The sequence below is a fragment of the Trichoderma gamsii genome (genome assembly GCF_001481775.2).
Source record: "Trichoderma gamsii strain T6085 chromosome Unknown Scaffold_17.2, whole genome shotgun sequence".
NCBI lineage: Eukaryota > Fungi > Ascomycota > Sordariomycetes > Hypocreales > Hypocreaceae > Trichoderma > Trichoderma gamsii.
Window position 1 is genome coordinate 402,632 of NW_020171354.1, and position 27,566 is coordinate 430,197.

The 27,566-nt window shown below is 51.6% G+C and overlaps 9 protein-coding genes across 9 annotated transcripts; 6 read left to right on the plus strand and 3 right to left on the minus strand.

The window, feature by feature from the left end:
- Nucleotides 1-1,402: 1,402 nt before the first annotated feature.
- On the plus strand, nucleotides 1,403-6,242 carry TGAM01_v205529 (dipeptidyl-peptidase III; the record flags this gene model as incomplete). The annotated part of the gene is made up of 8 exons (XM_024549656.1): nucleotides 1,403-1,593; nucleotides 1,652-3,531; nucleotides 3,731-3,828; nucleotides 4,359-5,067; nucleotides 5,194-5,230; nucleotides 5,299-5,434; nucleotides 5,502-5,848; nucleotides 5,957-6,242. The coding sequence occupies 8 exons, from the start codon at nucleotides 1,403-1,405 to the stop codon at nucleotides 6,240-6,242; spliced, it is 3,684 nt and encodes a 1,227-aa protein (XP_024405605.1).
- A 1,266-nt stretch (nucleotides 6,243-7,508) lies between these two features.
- TGAM01_v205530 (hypothetical protein) lies at nucleotides 7,509-9,281 on the plus strand (the record flags this gene model as incomplete). The annotated part of the gene is made up of 2 exons (XM_018802851.1): nucleotides 7,509-9,095; nucleotides 9,150-9,281. 2 exons carry the CDS (start codon nucleotides 7,509-7,511, stop codon nucleotides 9,279-9,281), a joined length of 1,719 nt encoding a protein of 572 aa, XP_018663968.1.
- A 728-nt stretch (nucleotides 9,282-10,009) lies between these two features.
- On the plus strand, nucleotides 10,010-11,604 carry TGAM01_v205531 (hypothetical protein; the record flags this gene model as incomplete). The annotated part of the gene is made up of 3 exons (XM_024549657.1): nucleotides 10,010-10,309; nucleotides 10,412-11,162; nucleotides 11,219-11,604. The coding sequence occupies 3 exons, from the start codon at nucleotides 10,010-10,012 to the stop codon at nucleotides 11,602-11,604; spliced, it is 1,437 nt and encodes a 478-aa protein (XP_024405606.1).
- A 412-nt stretch (nucleotides 11,605-12,016) lies between these two features.
- Nucleotides 12,017-13,071, plus strand: TGAM01_v205532 (hydrolase; the record flags this gene model as incomplete). Its single annotated transcript, XM_018802852.1, has 2 exons — nucleotides 12,017-12,061; nucleotides 12,199-13,071. 2 exons carry the CDS (start codon nucleotides 12,017-12,019, stop codon nucleotides 13,069-13,071), a joined length of 918 nt encoding a protein of 305 aa, XP_018663969.1.
- A 424-nt stretch (nucleotides 13,072-13,495) lies between these two features.
- Nucleotides 13,496-15,981, minus strand: TGAM01_v205533 (hypothetical protein; the record flags this gene model as incomplete). Its single annotated transcript, XM_024549658.1, has 3 exons — nucleotides 13,496-15,430; nucleotides 15,489-15,806; nucleotides 15,856-15,981. 3 exons carry the CDS (start codon nucleotides 15,979-15,981, stop codon nucleotides 13,496-13,498), a joined length of 2,379 nt encoding a protein of 792 aa, XP_024405607.1.
- Nucleotides 15,982-16,782: 801 nt separating this feature from the next.
- TGAM01_v205534 (hypothetical protein) lies at nucleotides 16,783-18,167 on the plus strand (the record flags this gene model as incomplete). Its single annotated transcript, XM_018802854.1, has 3 exons — nucleotides 16,783-16,871; nucleotides 16,932-17,097; nucleotides 17,154-18,167. 3 exons carry the CDS (start codon nucleotides 16,783-16,785, stop codon nucleotides 18,165-18,167), a joined length of 1,269 nt encoding a protein of 422 aa, XP_018663971.1.
- A 321-nt stretch (nucleotides 18,168-18,488) lies between these two features.
- TGAM01_v205535 (hypothetical protein) lies at nucleotides 18,489-19,635 on the minus strand (the record flags this gene model as incomplete). Its single annotated transcript, XM_018802855.1, has 4 exons — nucleotides 18,489-18,507; nucleotides 18,562-19,214; nucleotides 19,274-19,356; nucleotides 19,413-19,635. 4 exons carry the CDS (start codon nucleotides 19,633-19,635, stop codon nucleotides 18,489-18,491), a joined length of 978 nt encoding a protein of 325 aa, XP_018663972.1.
- Nucleotides 19,636-22,815: 3,180 nt separating this feature from the next.
- On the minus strand, nucleotides 22,816-23,394 carry TGAM01_v205536 (hypothetical protein; the record flags this gene model as incomplete). Its single annotated transcript, XM_018802856.1, has 1 exon — nucleotides 22,816-23,394. The coding sequence occupies one exon, from the start codon at nucleotides 23,392-23,394 to the stop codon at nucleotides 22,816-22,818; it is 579 nt and encodes a 192-aa protein (XP_018663973.1).
- A 137-nt stretch (nucleotides 23,395-23,531) lies between these two features.
- On the plus strand, nucleotides 23,532-27,409 carry TGAM01_v205537 (hypothetical protein; the record flags this gene model as incomplete). The annotated part of the gene is made up of 2 exons (XM_018802857.1): nucleotides 23,532-23,787; nucleotides 23,931-27,409. The coding sequence occupies 2 exons, from the start codon at nucleotides 23,532-23,534 to the stop codon at nucleotides 27,407-27,409; spliced, it is 3,735 nt and encodes a 1,244-aa protein (XP_018663974.1).
- Nucleotides 27,410-27,566: the final 157 nt, after the last annotated feature.

Genomic DNA, 27,566 nt, shown 5'->3' on the forward strand with positions numbered 1-27,566 from the left:
TGTTTGCTGTTTGCGCAGAGGCCTGAGCTGGCAGTCTAGTTGCTGCTGGTATGGAGGTGCTGCAGCGCAATTTTCATGCGTGCAGTATCCAGCGTTAGTAGCTTCGGGCATCATTGACGTGCTGTGCTCCAATTGAGCTCTGCGCCCCAGCTCGCGGAGAGGGGAAGCAGCCAACGACTCCCTGTCGCTTGTAAAAGAAATGGAAAATTCCAGATGCTGTATTTTTGAAACATCCATGCACCAGCACAATGATCTCTCTCTGTCTTTTTTCTAGACTTCTCCTATTCCGTCCTTGCCTCTTTGTCTTTCCATGCTTTCTTTGTTCTATTTCGTCATTGTGCCTGCTGTGGCTGGATAGGTCGTTGATTCCTGACGTTTTCAGGCACCTAGCTGTAAAAAGCCGGGTGCTGTCAGCTTCGCACGCTTCACGGGCAGTCAATAAATGCCATTGGCTGCTGACAACGATACCATGGGATTCATTTTTTAATAGCACTTGATCCTGTGAGTAAAGGGACAGAAGCGTCAATAGCTCCCTTTCGGCAATAAACAGTGCCTCTCCAGATTATCAAAGGATTGCTAAGCTATTGATCAAATTCTCACGAATAGATTACTATTAGACGGGTCCCTAAATTGGGAGGCTTAACTCCGTATTACCGCATCTCTTGTTCTGGGGGCCTCTATAGTACGAAGTAATGATAACTCTGCCTTAGCATCAATAATGGTAATATTGGAATGTCTTCTTTAGATCACAAGATCTTAGATCCCAAAAATCTCCAATTCGTCCACAGCATTTGGGACGCTGGAGATCAGGCCATCTTGAGCTCAGTTCCTCCCTCCCAAGCCAAGTCAAGGTGTAAGCTGACGATGGAAGCACGTCACGAGGGTTAGAGTGTGCGATTGGGAGCTTGGCAGCGCCATCTTGAATGCAATTCTTTCAGCCCTGAATATTTTATCAAAGCAGCTCAAAATTAGTTTAGGACTAGATAGTCTTCCCACAAACTAAATTCAAGGTCCAGTTTAAAGGCAGAGCCCATGGGAATACCACGTGTATTCACAAAGAAGATTCATCTCAATGGAACTGCCGACGCTGGAGCTGCATTTTAGCTGCAATGAGTGGGTCAAAGACCGCCAGGGCGGGCGGGCTAGTCCCAGGAGGCTATAGACAGGCTGCTGCAAAGAGTGCATGTAGCATTGCAAGGCACTTTATGCTTTATCGATAGCGCATCTACAACCACTGTTCCTGACTTGAGCCGACCTGCTTCATTCCTCTATAGACCACGACAGTTGCTTCTGGGACTTTATCGCACACCCGTCAAGTAGCCCAGCGCCATGCTCTGATACCTCGGATTGCCCCTAAGTGCCACGAATCTTTGCCTGCTAATTTTCCCGAATACGAAAGCACATGTCCTACAAGCGATCTCGGGCGACATTCGAGGCCGACCTCCATGCGCCGTATGCCATCTTCGGCACCCCTTTGCCAGAAGACGGCGAGCGCGACGATGGATCATATCTTCCCTTGTGGAAACAGGAGGTGAGGGATGAAAAGGGCAGGCGGAGATTACATGGAGCCTTTACAGGCGGCTGGAGCGCAGGGTAGGTTCACAGCTCTATCGACCCCATTCTGGATCACTGCGTCTGACCGCCAACATAGCTATTTCAACACCGTGGGATCCAAAGAAGGATGGACACCGGCCACCTTTGTATCGAGTCGCACGAACCGCCGCAAAGATGAACCTGCCAGCCTTCATCAGCGCGCTGAGGAGTATATGGACGAGGAGGATCTGGCGGATGCTGCGGAAGCACAGACGCTCAAGACTACTCAGGCATTTGCCGGCCTGGGATCGTCCACCCAAGATGAGCTCCGCGCCGGGGGGCTGATGGGCCTATTTAGAGCCGACGGAGATACAATGGGCCTGAAGCTGTTGCGGAGAATGGGCTGGAAAGATGGCCAGGGTATTGGACCCAAGGTTCGACGAGGAGCACGCCTGGACATGGGCGCAAAGTCTAACTTGACCGATGGCGAAACTCACTTCTTTGCACCCGACAATGTCGAGGTAATGCGATTTATCCACAAGACCGATCGCAAAGGCCTGGGGCATAGTGGACAAGAAAAGCTTTCGTCGCTGCGCAATGAAAGCAAAGCGGACAGCGACGAAGAGGGCGAAGGTCGGGACGGCGTGCTGTCGATATTATCTCGAGGAGGTACCAAGAAGAAACCGCAGCGTGGCGGCATTGGTATTGGCATCCTCAACGACACAGGATCTGATGACGAAGACCCTTACGAAATCGGGCCCAAGATCAGGTATAACCGCGTTGTTGGAGGCGACAAGAAGAAGAAGGGAAAGAAGTTATCAGCGACAGCAAATCCGTCGCTGAAAAATGCTCCAGTATTTATACCAAAAACTTCTAGGGTCGGTAGTAGCTTGCGGAGATGTCAGGATGGACGACTTCCACTCGATGGCTTTGTCCTGGCCATGGCCATGGAGGATTTAACAATTGCGCTGTCCAGATATGCACCTCCGCCAGTCCCAGCTGACTGGAAATCGTCCAAGTCTACCACTAGTACCGACAGCAAAGCCGCTGCGTATGTGTCAGCCGCTGAGGCTGCCAAGTCGTCAACTCTCGATGCGAAATCTCGAGCCGCTATCCTTGGAGAAAAGGCCCTCCCTGGGAAATCCGTTTTTGATTACATATCAGCCGCTTCCAGAGAGAGGCTTGCTACGGCGTCAGGAAGAGCAGACTTACCCCCTGGCCTAGGCGAAGTGCCAGAAGGATATGCGGTGTCGGAAGAAGAAAAGCAGACAATGCTCTGGGAGCAAGTTCCCAAGCTTGACCGGGACACGGCAATCGCAGCGATTGCACGGGGTTTACGAGGGCCATATGCAGACAACGAGGCCAAAAGAGTTCGCTACAAACGGTACTTGGAGCATCATACGAATCCTAAATTGTCGCTCCCGGAGAGGACCAGCGGCATGTCAGATGACGAATTTCTTCAGGAAATGACTGAATTCTACAACTGCGCGAGGATATTCAAGCCAATGACTGGTTTCATGGCATCAAGATTCACAACGGCCAAGGCGCCGCATATTATTGGGGCTGACCCAACACAAGAGAAGGAACTGATCTCTGTGCCCGAGCCAAAGACCTTGGACCCGGCAGAAGAGGCTGCTAAGATGGGAATGTTTGGAAATCTGACGAGGTCGGTCGAAGACTTTTACCCTACGCGACTACTCTGTAAGCGGTTCAACGTCAAGCCGCCTGCGCACTCTCGACGAGACGATGAGCCTGATGCCAGCAACGCACCTCCGGGCCCCAGCGCGCGACCATCTTACGGCAGTCCAATGGAAGACGTACAGATGCCCTTGCTATCTGCGTCTCGGACCCAAGATGAATCTCCTGCAGCTGGTGAAGCAACGGCGGCGGCTTTGCGGGGGCCTCCGGTGGTAGAAGGCCAGGTCAACCCTGAGCGGAACGAGGCTGTTGAAGGGAAGAGCGCCAATGCCGAAGTGTTGCGAGCAATCTTTGGCGACAGTGACAGCGAATGAATGTGAAAAGCATTGCCATGGGTTTAGAATTAGGGCGTATGGAGTAATATGGAGCACCTTGAATTAGGTGAAGTACATTAGATATACCAGTACCAAGCCCTTCCTCGATGAGAGTTATTTCTTTACATGCTTCTCATCTCGGCGAATCAGGTAAATCATAAGACGAAAATTGACGTCAATTTTAGTTGAACGAGCATCTTCCCTTCATGTTGATGTTGAGCCATCTGTTCTCGTTTACTGGCAGTTCGGCAAGCGCTCGTGGTCGTTTTCCAAGGTCACTCGAGTCAACATTGGCTCTGGCGGCTAATGTGAAGCTTGGGGCGGCTGGAGCTCTGTCATTGGCCAGCGGGTGTGCCCAATTTAGCTACCCGTTCCATCTGCAGTGGGGCTTATTAGAGGTCAGCCCGCCTGAGCGAGGCAACTGCCTGTGGAATCCCCCCTAAAAGCGCTGGAAAACGGAGGCACTTGACAGGTTCAGCGGGCAACCGGTGGCAGCAGCTAGCATTATTGTTCTCCACCCACCTCATCAACTCAACTCATCAGCGGCACTTCATCGCCAACCAGATCAATTGACCAGACCAATCTGCATCATCATCAATCAGCTGGCCACGGAGCTTTCGTTGACCCCAGCAACAAGAGACGGATAATCCATCTTTGAAAGCTAGACCAGACAGTCGCAAAAGGCCCTTTTTGCGCTCGCAGCCCAGAGACTCTCGCCTCCTTTCCGCACGCCGTACTGTAGCATTTTCACAGCCAGATGCCCGCGCTGCACTGACCCGCCCAAATCAATCTCAATCCAATCTCCCTTATTAGCCCCCATCACCGCTCCCTCGCCAACCCGAGCTCCTGAGCCGCGAACCGCAATCCGCCACATTGTCTGAGACGCACGAGCCTGGAACCGGACCGTCAGAGTCCCTGGAGTTGACAGAGGCCAAGGTGCATCACCGCCGCGAGCACGCAGCCACCGCCGCCGCCGATCCCCAGCAGCTGGGCCGTGAGCTCGATCGCGACGACAGCGACGACAACGACATCGCCGCCGCTCAAGGCATCCCTGGCGCCGTCCACGAGGCCGAGCAGTCCCCGCCGCCGCAGTATCCCGTCTCGGAAGCCTCTTCCTCGCGCCCTCCGCCTTTCTCGTCGCTCTTCTCGTCGGTTGAAGACCGTCCCGGTGGTGGCAAGTTCCCTGCTGTTCTCGTCGCCGAAGGAAGCGCCGCTGCCAGATCAATCGCCGCGCCCGCCTACGGCTCCGACTCCCGTGCCCCGGAGCGTTTCGATACCGATCAGCCTGCTACTACTGCCGCGCGCGCCTTTCAAGACCCTGTCGCCGAGACCAAGCGTGCGCTCCCCAGAGACACCAAGGGAGAATCGAGCCGCAAAGACGACGACGCCGAACCACCGCCTGCGTACTCGGAAGGGGATAGTCCTCTCTTTGCATTCTCATTCGTAATGGCGGCTGCCGGAGGAGCGTCGAGTATTATTACTCAGGTGCAACAGGGTGGTCCACCCGTTAATGCTATCGGAGGTGAGTTGCCTGCAAAGTCTTTGATTAAGAAGTTGTAACACTGGAAGAGGCGAAGGACAAGATGAAAACACAATGAAATATATACAACGATATAAAAAGGAGAGCGTGTGGCTAATTAGAGTCTAGATGTTGGCGCCGATGAGACAATCACGATGGACCTTAGGTATGTTAGCGAAATATCCTGCTGGAGAAGACACCTACAACAGATGGCTAACCGAAAAATGAAAACAGGGGTACCAGATTTGTCCTTTCGCGTGACGAACTACTCACTCTACCTGAATTTGTTCTGTTATCTCTCTTCCCCAATGGGCTCTTCCCGGAAGGCCATATGAGCGGGTTTCCCGACAGCGATGCTGTGCAAGTTGATGTTCGTAAACTACAAGTCTCGGAATAACTCTTCTCATTATACAAAGTATACTAATAGCTGGTTATAGTATGATCCTGCTTCGTTGCAATACATGCTGGACTTTTTCCGCAATGTTGCTCAGTCAATCCCCACCGAATCATCGCCCGGCGCTTCGCAGGATGGCGAGATTGTTCCCTTGGATCCGATGGGGGCGCGAGACGATGGCTCAAAACGAGCTGGCATCATTGTGCTGAGAGAGGATCTTGACTTTTATGCAATCCCGCCCAAGTCGGACATCAGCCAGCCCGATATGATCGAGGTCAAGCGGGCTGCGGCACGTGCGCTGCTGAAGCAGGACGGCATCTTTTCCGGACTGAAGCGCAGCGATGAGCCTGGAACGACGGAAGCTCATTTGATTGAGATGCTGACGGCAGGGTAAGTTTTCTATTCCCTTGATTGCTATGCTTATATCCCACTCTCGTCATGCGCTCTTACGATATGATCTGAAAAGGGATCAACCCTTGGCTAACAATGACTTTGTAGTGGCTTCAACCACGACGACCAATGGGGCCACCGAGCTGGCGAGCCTAACAAGGCCGTCATCTGCAGTCTGGCCCTTGCTCGGCTGCGCAGCGACATTCGAGGCAACGAAATGGGCAGCAACGCCGTCGGCATGGCGCAAAAGCTGCTCCTCTTCTGGCGGAAACCCGCTCGACGATGCTGGTGGGAGGGCATCGAGCTGGACAATGTCGAAGGTGTCGAGGGCAAGCTCAAGGTCTGGATCCGCCGAGTGTGGACGCTGGAGATGAGCGTGATTGGACTCCGCTGAGGGCGAGATTTTTTCAAGAAGAAAAGCCTACGTGACAAAAAAACCAAAAAAGAAGCGACTGCCAACTGCTAGCATTTTCTTTTTCTTTTTTTCTTATTTCTTTTCCTACTTCTTTTTCTTGAAGGGCGTCAGGGTATATATCAGATTCGGATTGGTGTTGATTCTCTTGATTCTCCAGAGCAGAAACAGCTGGATTACATACATGTTATACTTTTTTTTATAGTTACCCTTAAAGTTTTTTTTTTTTTTGTTGGTGCTTGCTTGTTTGCAGGAGAGTCATGAATATTTTGCATTGCCCTTGTTCTTCCGTCTCGTTGATGGTATGCGGTTTGCTTGTTTCTCATCGGCCTGGCTTTTCTAATAGCTTTTACCTCTCTTGATGTATATATAGTGTCTAACCATACAATACATTACTTACTTTGGACAGATAGTAATTGAAGAATTAAGGATTGGAGAAATCCAGCTGCCATTCGAGATATCATGGAGTATACCTGTACTACGTAACGGATTGGCATCAATGACTCAATTCAGTGCTGGAAGTTTGCAGAGGCTCAAATGTTGTATGGGCTTTCACAGCATTCTTAACTCTCTTACAGGTTCTAGGATAACAGGCTTGTGATTTGTTGCCTATTCAAGGCATCTGCGTATCATTCCTGCAGGATTTTAGGCTGGCTTTCTAGCTTTCACAGCAAGTTCGACCCTCCCCAAGGCCGTAATGTGGGACCCGTAAATCGACCCGGACGTTTTCGACTTCATCATTCTACCATGCACAGACTCTGCAGAACGCAGAATGCAGCACAAATGCTAATAGTAACTGAGTAGATATAGACAATGCCTCTGTATATTCCTGTATATGGTTCTGCTCTCGGGGCTCCCCGCAGTAGCAATTCAGGCTGATTGCTCAGGGACTTGCCTAATTCGCTATATCCAACAATTCGATGATTGTATGGCGGGGCAAATTACTACAGGCGGGCTACATGTATTGACAGCATCCAGCACAGCACTGTCTGGGGCTGCCCATCTTCAGATGGCGCTGCTCCGGCTGGATCCCACCCCTGGAGCCAAGCGGATTCGGCGCCGTGGCGAAGACCCTAGACGGTAGCTGTCCTTTTACGGCAGCGATTGGCTTGCGGCGGCCATTCTTTGTTTTCCGCCATCCAAAACTGTAATCTCTTGGTTTGTTTACTTTCATTTCTTGTTTATGTGTTTGTTTGCGGTTTTTTGGCTACGTTACACGGACGAGATGAAGAGTCGGACTGGTGTATCATGGCGATAAACAATGGTATCAGCCTGCCGCGGAGGGTCGCCCGTCTGGTCATCTTCAGCGGCATTCTGCTTGCCGCCTTCACCATCTACTACCTGTCCTCAGGCGCTTCCCTAGACCTGTCCCCAACCGAGCCCGTCTTCGTTCCGAGCAAATTCGACTGGACAACCGTCAGGCAGCATCACGGCGTCGACGACATCAAGCCGCTGCCCACCGGCAAGCCCAATGCGCTCCCTCGAATCCAGGCCGCCGCCAGCGCCTTCAAGCACCGGGCGATCAACGAGAAGCGCCGCACGACTGTGCGCGACGTCTTCCAGCGCAGCTACAATGCCTACAAGAAGTACGCATGGATGAGAGACGAGCTCACGCCGGTGTCTGGATCGGCCAAGGACCCGTTTGGCGGCTGGGCCGCGACGCTGGTGGACGCCTTGGACACAATGTGGATTATGGGCTTCAAGGACGAGTTCGCCGAGGCTGCTGCCGCGGTGGGCGCCCTGGACTGGTCGGTGACGGACTCGACGGCCGCAAACATGTTTGAGACGACAATCCGCCACCTGGGAGGGCTGCTGAGCGCCTACGACCTGAGCGGCGAGCGGGTGCTGCTGCACAAGGCGATTGAGCTGGGCGAGATGCTGTACATGGGGTTCGACACGCCCAACAGAATGCCCGGCTTCTGGCTCGACTTTGAAAAGGCCAAGCACGGCAAGCTGATTGCCGGCACAAACGACCCGTCCGCGTCGCCGTGCTCGCTGAGCATGGAGTTTACGAGGCTGTCGCAGCTGACGGGCGATAGCAAATTCTACGATGCGACGGATCGCGTGACTCGCTTTCTGGAGAGGACGCAAAACGACACGAAGCTGCCGGGCATGTGGCCGGTGACGATCAACTTCCAATCGGAGAAGGTTGGCGATAGCAGCTTCACCCTCGGTGCGCTGGCGGATTCTCTGTACGAGTATCTGCCCAAGATGCACGCGCTGCTGGGAGGCGCGGACGAGTCTTACGAGAAGATGTACCGCGGGGCTATGGACGCGGCGGTGCAGAACCTCTTATTTAGGCCAATGGTGCCGGACCTCGACGACATTCTCTTCAGCGGCGAGTTTCGAGCCGGCAGGGCCAACGGCGGCCTCGACACCGACAGCCAGCACCTCACGTGCTTCGTCGGTGGCATGTTTGCCGTCGGCGGCAGGCTTTTCGAGATTGATGAGCACGTCAGCATCGGCGAGCGCCTGGCGCGCGGATGCGGCTGGGCGTACGGCCAGTTCCCGACTGGCATCATGCCCGAGATCTTTGGCATGGTGCCGTGCAAGTCGCTGGACTCGTGCGAGTGGGACGAGGAGCGCTGGGAGAAGCTAGGCAGTAAGAATCTGCCCAAGGGGTTTACGCACGCCCGGGACAAGCGCTACATCCTACGACCGGAGGCGATTGAGAGCTTGTTTGTGCTGTACCGCGTGACGGGCAAGACGGACTTGCAGGACATTGCGTGGAGCATGTTTGAGGCGATTATGAAGGCGACGTATACGGATCTTGCGAATTCGGCGATTGAGGATGTTACTGTTTTGGGGCCGACGAAGAAACTTGACTCGATGGAGGTGAGTTACTAAACACATGATTTGTTGAATGAAGAGCTAATGACTATTTGCTAGAGTTTCTGGTTGGCCGAGACGCTCAAGTACTTTTACCTCATCTTCTCGGAGCCGGACGTGATTAGCTTGGATGAGTATGTGTTGAATACGGAGGCGCATCCTTTGAAGAGGCCGGGGGTAGGGTTGCGATGAGCGAGATGGAGGGTTTGAATTGAAAGAGGGCAGCATCAATGCTACATCTTTAGAAGAGGGGGCTTTAACACTGAGGAGGCGTTCTTGGATATTTCCCGGCATTGGATTATCTGTTTTATACTATGTTGATGCGGCATGAGCAAATGGATATCATATGTCTTGTGACGAGGCTGGCCTTTGTTTGGCGATGTCTTTATGAAGCGGGCTAACAGTTGAGTTTTCTTATCGCATAAGCCACATGGATCAGAGACGGTACATGATTCGAGGAACGTGGACTCTTCCATGGTCGCATTCTAATACCACTTTTCACATAAAAGGTAATAGCCATGCTGCAACTCTATTTAGCCCAAATCTGGGGTAAACGCCCCCACTCATTCGATCAGCGGCTATTCATCGATCCTCGAAGCTTGGCGTCGACCAGCTCAAATCGTCTCCCTGCGTTTGGCTACCCCAACGATGACCTCACTAACATGCCTGTCTGCCTGTTCATGTGCTATACAATGATGCAACATTATTAGACATAAAGGGGAACTCTGTAGCTGCCTCTACTGGTCTGAGGGGTTCTCTACTATATCTAGACATGCCTGCAGTTAAAACTTTATGTCCGTCAAAGGGGCTCATCTTCATAAGCTTAAAACTCTATTTCCCGCTGTAGCTTCGATCAAAACGCCCCATCTTTGACTCTAGACAAATCACATCTCACCCGTTAGATAGAAAAAACGCCCATAATGACGGGTCTCCTTTCTCTCATAGTGGCATTATCGTCGCTGCTATCTGGGATTGCTTCCGCGCAGCAGTCCTGCTCCAACAATCTCAGCGTCACGTACCCCGCGCCGGTGGCGGCGAGCGGCTGGCAGTTCCGCCTCGTTGCGAACGGCTTCACGAGGCCGCGCGGCATTGCGTTTGACAGCGACGGGGGGCTTTTGGTGGTGGAATCAGGGGCTGGGGTGACGCATTTGACGCTGGACGATGAGGGTGGGACATGTTTGACGGTGAAGAGCAAGAAGAGGTTGATTGCGGATGAGAATGTAAGTTTTTGTGTCATTCGTTCATTATATGAGCGTGAAGCTACAATGAAGATGAAAAACATGAAAAGAAAAGATGCAAACTGACGGATGAGTTGATATCAGCTCAACCATGGACTCGCTCTCTCGGGCGACGGCAAGACCATCTACGTCTCGTCGCCTGAAAGCGTCTTCTCCTTTGCCTACGACAGCCAGGCCGTCTCGGTCGATCTCTCCTCCAACCTCACCCTCGTCACTAACATGAGCAACTCGGACCACACCACCCGCACGCTTCTCATCTCCAAGAAACAGCCAGACACGCTTCTCGTCTCCCGCGGCAGCAACTCCAACCAAGACTCAGATGCCGCCAACATCAACAGCGGACACTCGCAGATTCGCAGCTACAACATCTCACGGATAAGCAAGGGGGACTCGCCGTTGGACTTTCTCGATGGCCATGTTCTGGGCTGGGGCCTGAGGAACTCGGTCGGTGTCGTTGAGCATCCTTCTACGGGGGGTATCTGGTCTGTGGAGAATTCTGTCGACCAGCTGCAGCGCCAAGGGAAGGATTTACACCAGAATAATCCTGGAGAAGAGCTCAACTACCACGGCGTCTTGGGCTCCAATGATCATCAGGGAGGCAACTATGGCTATCCGTACTGCTACACCGTCTGGTCGACGTCGGGCTTTCCTGATTTGGGCGATCTCGAGGTTGGAGACCAGTTTGCTCTTGATGGCGCGCCGTCTAACGTTACAGACTCGAGCTGCAATACCGATCATGTAGATCCTCGTCTTGCTTTTCAGGCTCATTCGGCTCCATTGGACATCAAATTCAATTCCAATGCCTCGGAGGCTTTTATTACTTTCCACGGCAGTTGTTAGTCTCACCGTGAATTATTTTCAAATCGCATGAAAACGCTAACACAACGAAAGGGAATCGAAACGACCCCACGGGGTATCGCATCGTCTCCATCGCCTTTGATTCCAATGGTCAGCCTACCGCTCTGCAGAATAGCACTGACGCCGTCACCGATATCATCACCAATGCAAATCTCACCAATTGCCCTGACAAGTGTTTCCGCCCCGTGGGCCTAGCATGGGACTCGGCTGGTCGACTGTGGTTCTCATCGGACGCTACCGGAGAGGTGTTTGTCCTGGAACGGACGAACAGTAGCAGTAATGGGACTTCCAGCGGCGGCTCGGGTGGTTCTTCTGGTGGAGGAGGTAGTGATAATGCAGGAAGTAGTTTGATCCTGGAGAAGCCTGGGGTACTAGCAGTTGCTCAAGCGGCGGCTGTGGCCGGGCTGCTTCTTGTCTGAAGAAGGACCAGCTTATCGAGACTTTGATGTATTTACGTATTAATGTACTTAATTATTGAGCTATTATATCATCAAATCTGGGGAACCTGGATCAGATGCCAGCTGAATCTGACTCGACATATCTCTTCGGCCTCCAAAAAGGACCGGATAGCAGACACCGGCCCGGCTGCAGGCCAGATCCGGCCCCGCCTCCGCAGCGCCCATATGTCATCTCCAGCACCGGTTTTCGGTGGCCAAATTCCGGGGACTGAGGGGAAAAGTTGGGGCTCGATCGGGGGACGCGCATATATAACTTTACCTGTATCTAACTGAGAGGATTCAATTGCGATTCCTCTCTTTGTAAATAGTACTACAGCATTATTATTAGCCTTTTCTTTTTTTTTCCCCCCTTTTTTCCTCTATCCAAGACAAGATGGCGTCAAATCTGAAGATTGCGCTTATTCAGCTATACTCCAAGGTGAGTCTGCTCTCCCGCCTTTTTTTCACCTTGGCCACTACCAACAACCCCTGCTGCTCTTAACCTTCAACACCGTCTTATACGCTTCTTATACAAAAGATTGACTGACCCTTTGAACTTTCCAATGGGTTGAATAGCCACTCGACATTGCCGGCAACTTTGCCCGCGCAGAGTCCTACATCCGCAAAGCCGCCGCCCAGGGCGCAAACCTCGCCGTCCTCCCCGAATACCATCTCTCCTCATGGAAGCCCGACTCCGACATCCTCCTCGCCGAGGCCAGGAAGCAGACGCCGTATCTCGCGCGGTACCAGGCCCTCGCCAAGGAGCTCGGCATCTCCATCGTCCCCGGCACGATCCTCGAGCCGCTGCCCGCTGACGAGGGCGAAGAATCGTCGACCGAGGGCGTCGCCAACGCCGCGTACTTTATTGGGCCTGATGGCGCTGTGCTGGGCCGCTATCAGAAGAAGAACCTGTGGCATCCCGAGAGGCCGCACCTGACTGCCGATGCGCTGACGCCTCATACGGCGTTTGACACGCCGTTTGGTCGCGTTGGGCTGATTATCTGCTGGGACTTGGCTTTCCCCGAGGCGTGCCGCGCGCTGGCTGCCGATGGAGCAAAGTTTGTCATCTGCCCTACTTTCTGGCTCAACAGCGACGGAGGCGACATTGGCGCCGAAGTAAACCCAGACTGCGAGCGATTATTCCTGGAGAACGTGGCCGTGGCGCGGGCCTTTGAGAACACGTGCGCCTTCGTCTTCAACAACACGGGGTCGCCGCTGGGCTCGGTGGCAACGGGCAAGGACGACGAGGGCACGGAGTTTATTGGATTGTCGCAGGTGGCGATGCCGCTGCAGGGCGCGCTGGGCAAGCTGGGCGTGGAGGAGGGGATGAGCCTTGTGGATGTGGAGGGCAAGGTGCTGGATATTGCGGAGGAGGTGTACAAGGTGAGGGCGGATATTGCGTTGGAGGAGTGGCATTATGCGCATACGTTGAAGAATCTTGCGAAGTGAGGGGGACCACCCACCTAGGTGAAGTGTATGATGCATACTGGGTGGAGTATATTGCTGTCTTTGTATATACGAGGTGATTAACATCTACATGGGATCATATGACAATCGAAAGAAAGTAAAAGAAGAAATTTTATTATCACATTGAGAATGCTTTTACTGCTTGTTTGGCCGGCTTTTCGTATCTATCTCTACAGTAGTGAAGCTATTTTGACCATTCCGGGGCCTTTCCGTCTCCAACCGCCTCTGGTAAAAGAAATACAAGTTATCGTTCATCAGTATACTCATAGCAATATTATATATAACAGGAAAACTGCAACGAAAGAGAAGCAAAGTGAGCCTTATCATGCCATACTCTATGACACAAACACATCGCTCCTCTCGCTCCTCCAACACTCCACCCCATCTTCTCATCTACTTCCACTCATCATTGGCAATTCGCTTCATGAATCTCCAACCGAAGCTCAACCAGCGATTTGGTATGCTTGAACAGGAGCTGCTCCATCATTCTTCCCGCCCTCGCTCTGCGCCGTTGCATTTCACTCGAGTCTCCGGCCACGGGCTCCAGGCTCTCACATTGGCGAATGTATTCGAGCTTCTTGTCGTCACGGTACGTCCATATGCCCTGCACGTTTTTAGGTATGCCATCTCCCTTTTGGAGACTCTTCAAGACTTGTTCCATGCGGGCCCCGGGGATCCAGCACGTCCGGTTCATGGCTTCGGAGATGTGTTCGTCAGAATAGCCCGCTTCGCGATAGTGCTTTGTCCATTTGTGAAATTCTTTGGTTTTCCAATTCTCCTCTTCGGGTTGCTGCTGCTCTTTTGGAGCCTGTGCTTTTTGCGTGCTTCCTTCCTGTGTGCTTTCTTCCTGCTGTTGTTGCTCTTGTTCCTCTAGTCGCCTTCTTTCGTGAGGAGGCATCGTCTGGGGTTGCTGAAACGATGATGGTAGTGAGCGCTTCTTGGATTTGTGTTTGGTCGGAGTAGACGCAGATGGCTCCTCCTCCATGATAGTCTCGAGCTGACTATCGTTGAAATGGTAGCCAGAGCTGCGAGGTTGGTTGTGGCGAGTGGGTGTTCCTTTATCACCGAGTTCGGGGCTCACAACCGAGTTACTCTCACTCTGCAGCTGTTGAGAAGGAGTGTTATCAGGCTCCTCGGGTGACCACTGTCTTTGGCGATCCCTCATCGGTATACTATGCGGGGAATCTTCCGCCTGTATTCGGCCGTCGTCCACTATATTGCCTAACTGTCCTGGTGCCGGTGCGGATTGTCGTCTCTTGGCCTTCTCCTTGGCCTCAGGTGTCACCGGAATCGTGGCTCCTATGGTGCGCCTTCGTTTGGATCTTTGTTCTGGCGTTCGGGTTTGCGCATCTGACAGCCTATTTGTGATTTTTGCTGTGCCACCTCCATTCCGCGAAGGCGTTGTTGGCTCTACCGCAGCTTCTCCAGTCTGTGGAATAGTTTCTTCGTCTTCTTCGCTGTCCTCGAAATCGTCTTCGAAGCTCAACATTGCCTCTACAAACCCTGCCAGGTGGCGATGATAGCTCGTCTGTAGTAAAGTGGCGATAATCTCTTTGCTTTGAGCCCAGTCGAAGCCCACATACCGTGCTACCCGTCTCCAATCCACCTCCTCCAGCGGTAGATTTTGCGTACTTACTGCTTGACACAAATCCCATAGGTCAATCCTCTTATCCCTAATGACGCACTGCTTTTGAAGCTCCCTGCCGTTTGCCTCGCAGTAGTCTTGAAGATCACTGTAGAACTGGTCTCTTTCTGTAAACGAAGACGGACTTCTGTCAACGCCATTATCATCTTCCGCGCCGCCATCTTCTTCTTCGTCTTCCTCCTCTTGCTCCCCACCCTCCTCTACGTTCTCTTCTCCAACGTCTTCTTTACTTCTCTCCTCTTGGCCGCCTTCTGATTCTACCTCGCTATCTTCAATTCGCTCTTGTTCTTGCGCTTGCGTTTCACCAGTATGGGCATCGTGATAAAGGGTTGAATCCTTTTCAGTACTATCGCCATCCTGTTCAGAGGCAGCCTCATCCGTAGTACTCTTCCTATCCACATTCTCAGATGGTGTCGTCTCTTGGCGTCGAGTTGGATCGCGTGAAGTGGTTCTGGACAAAGTCTCAGTTCGATGCCGAGCATTTTGGTCGCTTCTACTAGTAACGGCAGGGGTTTGTTGTGGCGCCTGCGGCCAATCCTCTCTTGCATGCCTCCTTATGATGTGCCTCGCAGTTATCGGTGCATTGTCTACATCAAAGTTGGCCATCCTCGCTAACCGATCAATATCATGGTTAGATCTGAGCGATAATATTTTGACCCATCGATGTCTCCATGATTGATAAGTATGATGGGGGTACTATGATCAATTATTATCTTTTTCTTCATGAACTTGGAACATAAGAGTGCAAGCGTACCAGGGCCTCCAGCTCCATATACATTTTATTCCCAGCCGTGTCGATTCCTTTTTGAAGGACATGCTTGGCCAGAATAGCATCATCTTGCTCTGAAAAGGGTGTACGTGTTTTTTTGGCGCGAGACCCAGCGAGTATTGTTCGAGGTTGGCCAGGAGGAGGTCCGTTCAAGTACTTGTCTTCAACTTGAACAAAACCAGCCTTTACCGACTCGGTAATGTATTTCCAAGAGTAGGATCCCAGGGGCACATCTTTCCTTGCGTGGTCTGCGATGAGCATATCTGCATCCTTCTCCTGAACGACGACAGTCCCTGAATTTGTCTATGAAGACTTAGCACCTATTAATAACATTATGCAGCTCTCAGCGTACCTGAATCTGGTCGATAATCCAGTCCCTTGAAGGAACTAAGCGGGAAACCCAGAACTTCATCCCCTGGAAGATGTTACCGCCTCCAACAGTACTTGGCACCCCATTGTATGTAACACGAGACGCCATCGTTCTGGATTGCTCTATAACAGCTCTTTTCGCGCGTAATTATTTCGTAGAACAATTAACAGCCCCAGATTCTTTGCTGTATTAATCTCGTACGCAAGAATCACACCAATTCGCCTTGAAATAACGGTTTTGGGCGCGGTAACAACAAATGTCATTCGAGGGCGAAATAGGCGAGTGAGACGGAGAACCTGTTGAAGAAAGCAAAAAGTGAAACGCGGTTAAAGTATGCCGTTAATATCCTCCGTAAGCGTAAATTCAGAACCAATATACGCCATAAGTAATTTCCACGCCTTTTCCCTCAATTTTTAGGTCATTTCGCTCATTCGTGGCGGCAAAACTCATTCACACAACTTGCATAAGATGAAGACGCGCGTGGTGAAGGTCGCGGGATCACGTGACTCTGATTCCAGAGGCATCTGCTAGCAGCTGCTATCGGGGAGGCAAAGAGAAATGCGGGATATAAGAATAATTCTGGCTAGCAAAAACGCCGGTCTTGAGATGACATCAGCTTCTGCAAGTGGTGACAGCTGTCTCAGCCACATTTTTCTTCTGTTTCTTCATTTCGGCTATTCAGCGCGCGCAGCAGTATACGAGCTTCGCGCGCCTTCTTTTTCTTCGTCTTTTCATCTTCTCATTTTTTTTTTTTGGATACAGCTTCATATTCAGCAGCGAGTTTCATCATTTGGCATTCGGCAATAGATTTTACACCCATATATACGAAAAGGGTTATTCCGTTCTGTCACCAGATATACTTCTCTGTTGGGTCATGATAAACGAAAAGTGCATGATCCGTCCGTCAAAATGGACGCTTTGAGGAAGGTTATTCTTTTAATCTTGGCTATATCCTTTATGGTATTTGTGACATTTTTCGGTAGACTACCGGCTCTAAGGTAAGTACCTGACTGTACAACTCCGAGATGTCTCACCGCAAGAGGACTTTATATCAACAGGGGTAACTCTAGGAAAACACCCATCGCTTGGTTATATCGACTGATATGGATTCATTTCCCCAACCTGGTGTCCAGCGTGGACCAGAAGCTCACCTCTGGGAGAGTAACCGGATCACTTGTATGGCTATTCAACCGGCTCATGTATGAGCGTCATCCCACGATCGTGGTACGTTGTTGCAAGATTTCCCTTCAATATGCTCCGTGGCTTACACAACTTTCAAGATCTTCTTCATATTGATCATGACCGTATCCGAGTATCTGTATCTTCCTCAGATCTGGCCCAAGATCAGCCTCTTCAACAAGTTCACCGTTCTCGTCACAGTCGTCGTGCCGTATGTGTTGCTTTACCTTGCTTGCGCCGCAGATCCAGGCTACATCACTCGTGAGAATCACGCCTACCACATGTCTCTCTACCCCTACGACCACACTCTTTTTCACCCCGGCAACGAGTGCCGCACCTGTAAATTCATCAAGCCACCTCGGTCTAAGCACTGCGATATATGTAAGCGCTGCATCGCCAGGGCCGACCACCACTGCGTTTTCATCAACTCCTGTGTGGGGTACGGTAACCACCACTGGTTCCTTCTGCTCCTTTTGTCGGAATGTGTCTTGAGCACTTACGGTGGCGTCCTCGGCCTCTCCATCCTAAAGACGAAAATCAAGGCAATGTACCCGATGTGGTCTCTCTGGCCACCCAAGGAAATGGATTTCAACAAGTACTTTGCCATCTGGGGCGTGGGTCTCCACGGCGATATCCGCATGGGTGCTTCCACTCTCCTCGCGGTCCTCATATCTCCTCTCATTTGGGGACTTACCCTCTATACCATCTTCCTCATCTACTGCGGCACCACGACCAACGAGTCCATGAAGTGGACCGATCTCAAGGAAGATATGCGCGATGGCTACGCCTTTCGCCGTCCTTTGGCTCCCAATCGACTCATGAGCAAGCAGTGGGAGCCGCCAAGTCCCCGGTGGCCCTCTTCCCCAGAGTGCATCATAATGACGACCTTGGACGGACAGCCACCGAACATTGAAAAGAAGTTTCCCGGCGAGGGCCAATGGGAACATGTATGGGATCTGAAAGATGTTGAAAACATATATGACCTCGGGTTCTGGCACAATATGGGTGATCTGTTCGTATCCAACTACGAACCTGGTGTTGAAGCGAGTGAGCCTCTTGCTGAGCGCCGACCGCGAGGGAGGAGCATATCTACAAAGCTCGGGCGCCCTCAGTGAATAAATTCGTATGCCACATATCCACACACCATTTTAGATGTATTTAGCAATAGCTTCACAAAAAAGAATAATAACTCTCGAGCTTTTCATACTGGCAATTCATATCTCACACGAACTCGAAGAAACTTTTTTCCAATTTGTTTATCATCATTCATGTTCATCGTATCTACACGCATCTAGGGCTTGCGTAGACCCTTCAAGACTAGTAAAATATGTACCCGTGGCAGACACGCCGACCCCGTGTCTTGGCCCACATCTAAAGCGCTTCAATTGAGAGAGAAATATTATAGAAAACCATTTCCAATGTGTACATTTTGGTGATTACAGAATGGTGCCAAATCTATCAGAAATATTAGCACAATCCTTGATACTTTGCATAGCATTTCACACTTACCCAAAAGTTTGCTTGATGCTTCGGACGTAATATTCGCCCCAGTTTCTCTTGGTAACGTCTTCCTGGCCGACAGGGACACCCTCCCAGGTGACACGCATGACTGTGACGTGGTCGATGTCGTTCTGATCAAACTCAATGTTAAGCTTTGAGTAGTGACCAGCTGGCCACTGGTTCAGCCGCCAGCTTTGGACAATCTTCTTGGGCTTTTCCAGCTCAAGGTACTCTCCGGAAACGTTGCCATCAAACAGCTCAAACTTGCCTCCCTTCTTTGCACCCTCAAACAGCTTTGGCGGTGCGCGCGTGAAGGCAGCCAACCGCTGGGGGTCGACAAAGGTCTCATACAACTCTTCAGCAGTAGTACGGAACTCCTGGTCGTCACGCACTGTTACCGTGTTGACAGCACCAGAGCTGCTTACTTGAGAAGTTGTGGTTTGAGCTGCAGGCTTTGCAGAGGATTGGACGAGTGTTCTAGGAGTAGAGAAGCCACTGGATGGGTTAGATCCAGGGGCGTGTTGAATATCCTTTCCATGCTCGGCAATCAATGCACCAGCAAGCTTCTGGAATTCTTTTCGCAGCTGGGGAACGAGCTTTGATCGAACAAGATCTTTGACAGGCTGCTTCTCCTTTGATTCTGAGAAGATGTCAATCTCGAACTAAGCACATGGTTAGAACCCAGGGAACTAAAATATTGATGGAGAACACCTATACATACCACATATTCGTCCTCTTCAGTATCGTGAGCAATCTCGGGGACAGTAATGTTACCTGAGACCTCTTCGATCTCGGCGGTGGATCCTATGGGGAGAATCAGCCCCAGACGCTCTCATCCTGAACGTTGGGGTCTACCATACCGGAATATTCCAGCACTAGCTTCACGTCAAAGATTGTGATGACTTTTCCCTTGCGCTGGCTGACGTCGACGTCGCCGGACATGCTCTGGATCTTGGTGATCTTGGCCTTGACGTCTCCATTTTCAGCTTCAACCTTGGTCAGGTTTTCGCCAAACCAATCTTTCGCCCAGCCAGATGCATCCTTGTTCACCCAGTGCCAGTTGTTGGGGTTGTGCAGGACCATTTTGAAGAGATGGTGCGGAAATTAAAAATTTTAAGCTGGTCGTCCGCGCAGCGGATAGAGTCCTGTTCAGTCCAATGGTTAGCATCAATGATAGCCATGGTCTGAGCAGAGGAACAAGCAAATCAATTGGTAAAATAGAATCAGAAGTGGTCATAGACCTAAGCATTATGGTCATCAATGAAGGGAGTACAAGTCACTCTATGACTGGTGCCAGCTGGTATCTCATCATATTGGGGAATACGCAATGGTGGTGGATAGTAAGGTGAGAAAGCTCGGGTCTAACATACCGTATTGAAAAGAATAGATGTGGTGCTGGGAAAATTTCAGATGAGGGTTTGGTTTGAAGCAGAGAAAGAAAGAATTGGCGGGCTGCTTGGGGAGAAGGAAAAGATGAAAGAAACAAAAGCTCAGAATGCTCTAGAATTTTTGATGAGCCTTGTCCCCACAAAGTGGACTGGTCAATGTAGCCTCATAAAGATTACATAATGCGCATAAAATATATGTTGAAACCTCAGGCACAGACAACGGCCTCGAAAATCCAGAGCAGAAAACCTAGTAAATATGAATGACTTATAAGAATAGCATGGTCAAGGGAATACAGGTAGTTTAGAGAAACCATGTCTAATGCTCCATGCGCTTCAACAGATTTAGTTACTGGAAGCTGGTAATTTGCCATCTTCAAAGGGATCAGCTCCGATTGGCGTGAGAGCTTCTGTGAAGCACAGACGCGTAAATGTTACCCGAAACATCCGCTATAAAACCGCAGCTTTGCCGGACAAGTCGAACCAGGGAGCTAGTGCTCTTTTTGACAGGAAGCCTTCAAAGACCAAATTCATGATAATCAGAGCAGTATTTAGCTTCCAGTACTATTATGGCACTACATCATTTCTAATCCAAGCTAGTGGAATACTGTCATCAGCAGTAGAACCAGGTAGTTTTGCGATCTAGTATTACTAATCTAGATGCTGTAGCCACATGAGCCTATTTCATCACATGCACCCTGTACATCCTCTTGCCTCTTATACCGTTATGCTACTTTTTGGTACCTATATGCCATCAGCTTGAGATGCACCCTCTCTATGTGCCTGTGTAAGCGAAGCATTGCATAGATATCTTGGCAAGTCAAACCAAGACTACCACCGGTGTCTATCTCTGCCCGATTTCTGCGAATAAGATGAGATTTCAATAATTTAAAAGCCATGCTTGCCTACAAAACAGCATAATCATCTACCGTGTCACTGCTTATGCTATTGCTTGGCTGGTCATCCCACAAAATACGATTTGTAAGTGCGAGCCTATTTTAAGATTACTTATGTACGTGGAGTAAATATGTGATATGTTGTTTGACTGATGTCCTCCCTGCCTACCCTGTGATAGCAGCAAGACCCCAAACGCAACTTGTATGAGCAAGTTAGTAGAATTTCACTCTGTAACTCAGCGAGTATAATTATTTACTGCTTATGTCAACCCCAAGCTTAGACAAATCGTACGCTCTGCCTCTAATAATACAAGTAGTACCTAGGATGTGTGCCCGTCTCGCCTTACTATCATTACTAGTAGTAAGCTGAGCAAGGGGTGGGGCTGGCGTCAATAAGCTGAATATGGACGGCATGATACTAGGTACAAGCAATTATCCCAAACTCAGATTAGTAGCCGCCGAGTGCCGAATCGTCAACACTTTGCTGACCTCCACCATCGATCGGTCAAATCGAGCGCTACCACTTCCAGAGGCCAGAACAGAGACACGTATATCGAAATATTATCACAATGACACTCTGCAGGCCATCAATGAGAAATGCCTGTAAGGAGTAAAGGCCGACAGCACCTCAATACCAGAGTCCAAATGGCGGGTGTGCGATTATTGTCATTGCTCGATTGGCAAGGGCTTCGTAAAATCACCGGCGGCGTTCTATGCTGTTGTGAGAGAGCCCTGAGCGTTTCACGCCCACAAATTATCAACAGCGCAAGGCTACGGGCGATTTTACTGCGTGAATAGGTACTTAGGTAGTCAGTGCGCATAGGGCGTATAGGAGAAATACAATACAAGTGTACTATCATGAGCCAAATAGAGAGCCGAGGAAGCAGCCGTGTGGAGTAATATCGATTGTCTTCTCGGTGACAGATTTTTCTTCTTCTTCATTGTTACTCAACGATCCAGAGTCTGGGGGTGGTGAGAGCCGATCTATTCTGGGATATGGATCCTTAACAGCAGCCCTGATTGGCAGCTATATTAAGAACACGCGTGGTTCGAATGGCTGCCGGCGCTTAGTAGCGCATTGCAGCTTCTGGCCAACCGGAGGCTGTTCTCGTCAATAAACTCGCATACAAGCAGAGGAGGAAAAAAAGCGCGATCCACGCAGGGGGCGGGTCGCATGTTTTAGCAGCAGGTACCGAGTACAAGGCCAGATGCACGAAAGATGCAACCGACAGCTGAATTGTTTCTTTGTAAGACTTCTCGACAGCCTCGATGATTATCAGGGCATGTCACATGTTTTGTAACACAACCTGAGACGCGATGCATGCCTCCGGCTCCTTCTTCTAGATTTCTTCTCTCGGCCGAATGATGATCGCGCAATGGAGGAGGGAACACAAGTTTCATCCCTTGAAGATTCCCAATCTACTCGTAACCAACAGCCGGATGCAACAGACAGGCATGTCTGATAAGAACAAGGAGCCAGTGCACATCGGTTCTTGTTAAAGACGTGGCCCACTTTGCTGTCACATTGCATGACACTACTCCAGACCTGGCATCTCCCGGAGTGTTTTCTATTTTTTCCTGTCCTTTGTTTTTGGTGATTCGGATGCTACCATGCTTGGAAGCGCTTGTGGTAGCCGCCGCCGGGCACTCGGAATAGGATGAGCTTTGAAGATGCTTCAGAGAGCTGCTGGCACTCCCTCTGGCTTTTGAAAATGCTCTACAAGGCACGGCGATGCCTGTAAAAGTATCTCTAGGCAAGGTCCATGGCTGCCTGGGTGGTGATAATCCTCCGTATACCCAGTTCATAGAACAAGTCCCAGGTACAAGGGATTGCATGCAGGCGCCGCTAAAGCGCTTTAGGTGCCCTTGGACTCTCCTCGCTTTCTGGTCGCCTCGTCCTAGCAGGGTTTAGCGCACGCCGCTCTGACAGGGATCCTCCACCAAGGCTCGCGCTTTCGGCCAAGCAGGGCTCGCCATCACCATCAACGGCCCGCCTCTTCAGCATCGCATTTTCCCCTCCAGGCGCGCCTCTTGATGGTAGCTTGTGCTAGCGGCTCAAGCAGGCACGAAGTATGCGCTACTTGCGACCAGCGCTCGATGACGCCTCGGCCGCGCGATAGCCATGTACCTGTACCCCTGGCATCTGCTCCCGCTTCGGGATGCCGTGCGACTCGCCATGCCATGCCATGCCTGATGGCCTGGAATCCTCTCGCGCAATTCCTGCCCTCCCACTTGTCGATGCAGAGCACAGGTCCAGGGCGGTTTTGCGTCTGTGTGGTGACAGCCAGCCTCCTGGTCTCGCTAGCCCACCGGCTGTTCCCCCTCCTCTGCGAGTCTCGCCAATCCGAAGGCTCAGGCTGTTGACCGGCCTCTGTGCGCCGCCTGAAGTCGATGCTCTGGGTGGACCCCGAGCATGGGCAGACAAACTCCAAAATAGCAGCAGGACATCGAGACACAGACCTCATCTGGCATACCGCCTCCTGGCTCACTAACGCAGCGGACAGGGCGCGGAGAGCGCTTCCACCGATAGTTCTGACATCCGGCCTGATTCGGGGGTCCATCGCCAGATCCAACCTTCCACCTGCCGTCCAGGTTGCACCCCTCGGCTGTCTCAGACATTCTCTGCAAGCCCCTAGCTCCAGGGCCGCCACCGACGTTGGCGACCACGGGCGGCTGGGTCTCGGAAGCTCGAGCCAATATGTCTTCCACCTCTCCCCGTGATTCTACGCGTCTTCGCCATGCTCTTCATCCGCTCTCGACGACGTCCTTAGCGGGCTACGGCAACCAGCTCGTCTCGCCCATCTCGGCTGTGTCCATGGCCTCATCTCATGTCCAGTCCATGCACACGCCAGCCAGCGCCATCATGCCGTACAACCCACAAGAATGGGTGGCATCGCCAGCGGCCATGCCGACGACAGAACGGCCTCTGACGTTTGTGGGAAGCGATGCTCAGGGTGGGGATCTCTTTCTTTTTCCTGTTCTTTTTATAGACTCTTCTCAAAAATATCTTAAATCTCTTCTTGGATCCTCAGAGGTCTTCAATGAGCCGACTGCAAATAGGAGATGATTATATGCTGACCATATTTGACATGAACAGCTTCTCTAGCAGCTCCCCCTCCACCGCCGCCTTATAGCCCTCCAAGGAGGAATATACAGCAGCAGCCTCGACCTCTCACCATGGCGTTCGACTACTCACCAGCGCAAATAGCTAGCGCTCCCCCTTCGAGGTTCTCTACCCTGCTGGGCCAGCGACCCTCTCCTGAGCCACCAGTTGCTGCTACGCGCCCATTTCCTCCGCCGCCGGGTTTGAGCGGTAGAGGAAGCTCTCGAGAGCGTCTTCTTGCGCTGGCATCCTTGGGACGACGAAGAGATCCTGGACCATCGCAATCCCCAGAGCCAGTTCACCCTGTATCTGCTTCTAGACGGACCGGTGGGCCCTCTGTGTTCCATTCACCAGAACATGAACGGGTTATATCAGCAACCGCCATGAGTCCTGATACGTTCCCTCCCGCGGCTCGAAGGGCTGCCTCCACAGGCGCCCTCGACACGCCGACATCTGAACGCTCACGGTCTTCTTCTCAGACAAGATGGGAGCCTGGTATGCCCCTTCCTCCGCCTCCGCCTGGACCACCGCCCTCGTCGAGCAGGTCGCAAAGTGTACAAAGCATGGACAGAAACAATGTACCCATTATTTCTCCACCAACTCGCAGACCACCGCCGTCCGGCGTATCATCTCTGGGGCCCGTGCCTCCAACGCCAGCCGACTGGCTAGATAGCGACACGCCACCCACTCGACCTCAGCCTCTAGCAACTCCGGGACACCTACAACCTACTGCGCCTTTAAAGACTGGGGAGTCGTCACAATCACTGCAGTCACCACAATCCACCCAACAAGTAGGAGGGCGATCTCCCAATTTGACGATTGATACAGCCACTGCGAGCAATCCGAGCGAGCCCATAGAGCCGGCCTTGAACTCTTCTGGCAGTGCGAGTGGCTTGAATCGTGCCAAAGCCGTGCGCCATGACAAGACAATTATACAGAGAAGAACCGAGAGCCGCACTCGACATGAGCCCCGGGGGTCCCTAGATAGTTCGTTGGACGCACGACAGATTGCCGATATTGTTGTTGTTCCCGCGCCCATCAGCGGTCTAACTCGCAAACTGACCATTGGCAAGGCAACTCCTCGGAGCAGTGGGAAAGCGCCTATGGACCAACCCCTTACCGGAGAATCTAACTTATCTGGACAACATGATTCTCGGAATTCGACTCCTCGTGCACCAGATTCGGCCACATTACTGCACCGTGAAGTAGCTACACCTCCATTTTCGCCAACGCCAGCCAAAACCTACCGGCACTCTGGTGGAAACCAAGCGGCGGTGCCAAAGTCTCTACCTACTCCGCCACCCCAAGTCAGGTCCAGTTCTGGATCGGCGGCTGCTGAGGCATCACGCTTGGCTTCGTCTGTAGCGGCGTCTCCATCAAAGGAAGCCATTGTGAGCCAGAGCGCAGCAGAGTTTGCAACTGCATCAATCGAGAGATTTCGGTCGTTTGCCGTCAAAGAAGCGTCGGCCACGACAGACGCAGATAGAGTCCGCCTCTTTTCAGACTTTATAGTTGCCGAGTCTAGAATCCGGCGAGAGAGATACTCATCAGCCATTGGAGCCATGGGATCCGAAATTTTCGATTTGAGTCGGGACCTATTCCGTCCAATGAGCCACACGCGACGAGAGTCGGTGAACTCTCCATCTGTTGGCGACTGGACCCCAGAGTCATCGGAACCAAATCGGTCTCATAGAGGCTCTGTTAGCTCCGTCTATCAAGCTGAGGACTCATCAAGCTCAGCTCCGGCATCTGGAAGTCTCCCGCCATCCCCGGGGATCAAGCAGCCTCTCAACTGGGGCGGCGCTGCAAACTATATGCCCTCATTGTCTCCCATTCTCAGTATGAGCGTCAGCGACAACTACGAAAATGGAAGCTCGCGTGGCAGACCTCCTAGCCGATGGTGGGAGACGGATTCGAACAACGATCCAAACCGGGGTGGATTTGAAAGATCTAAGCGCGAATCAAAATACATGGGCGTTCTTCCCAAGGACCAGTGGATCGAAGAGGAGCAGACTACACCGCATTATGCGTCCGCAGGCGAGCAAAGCTCCATGTCGGACTACCCTCCAGAGAAGACTGGCTGGCATGACGAGGGAGAGGCAGTATGGACTCCTCAACCGTCGAATACCTCTGTGGCGTCTACTCCATCTACAGCAACAAATCGACAGAGGCTTCTAGATGTGTCTAGACTGGTCACCATGCCGCCCCCTTACCCGAGACACCATCCTGCAGTGAATAACAGTCACCCAAAGCTAACATCAATCCGTGCTTCTGTGAGATCTTTGAGCGAGCTGGGTGAGATTGACGGGTCAAAAGAGCGATTTGCCTCAAGCAGTCATCGACGCAGAGAAGAGGCTTCCAAAGCGGCAGCAGAGCGCCGTGTAGCTTTGCGATCCAACTTGCAGAAAGAAATTAACTCCGGAAACTTGGGATATGCCGATGCCGCAGCTATTGAGTCTGACTTTAATGAACAAGAGAAGGATAAAAAGAAAGAGGTGGAAAAGGTGGAATATGAACATTTCCAGAACCAAGTGGTGTTGCCGCTGAATGATATTCTGACGGAGCGAATCTCTCGAGCGACAGAGCTATTTGACGACTTGGCCCGACATCTATTCGACAGCAGCGAAATCGATGCCGATATGCCGCAGGAAGAAGGCGATGATAAACCGGAACTGCTAGAGAAGCTGACCCTCCTCAAGTGGATATTTGAGCAGCGCGAGTCTCTGCACCGGGCCATTTACGACTTACTCTCAGACCGCAATGCTCGTTATCGCGACGTTGTGCTGACGCCGTACCGGCTTTCCAAGAATACGGACAAACTGGTATCAGCCGAGGCATTCTTCAAAGAGGACGCAGACAAGCGGGAGTACGCGTTCGCAAACGAGGTACTCGACCGCGCGCGCGAATTTAGGTCCGTGATGGATGAGGCGGTTGCACGCGGCATCGAGCTGCAGCTGTCTGCCTTTTGGGATATTGCTCCGCCGCTTTGTGGCCTTTTGGAAACTATTCCACTGGATCTGGAGGGATTTTGCGTCCATATTCCAGCCCTGGAATACGAAGAGAACCCGGCATATCATGATCACCCGCTGCAGTATTTGTATAGCTTGTTACTTCATGCCGAGAAGAGTACATATCAGTTCATTGAGGCACACACAAACCAGCTGTGTCTTCTTCACGAGGTCAAAGAGGCAGTGGTCAACGCCAAGGCTCGAGTGCTTGCCACACAGCTCGCTGACGTAGACGGCACGCCTATCCAGCCTGAAGACCGACAGTTACGAGCCAAGCAGATGCGAGAGATTGAAAACCGGCGATTGACAGAGGACCTCAAGGAAAAAGTGCGAGTTGTACAGGACCAGTGGAATAGCTCACTGGGAACGGCCATGACGGCAGTGAAGGAGCGGACCGGCGAGTGGCTGCTGCAGACGGGAGGATGGGACGAGTCACTGGAAGACAATGGAGTTGGAGTGGTGTAAGCGTGCGTTGTTGATGGTTTTCTTTTCTTTTCCCTTCTTCTTCTTTTTTTACTACTTTTTTTTTTTACGACAATGATGATGCGAGGAGACGCAAAAGATGAATTTTGATGACATCTGACAATTGGCAAGCGAACCGTTGGAATTGGTGTACATAGAT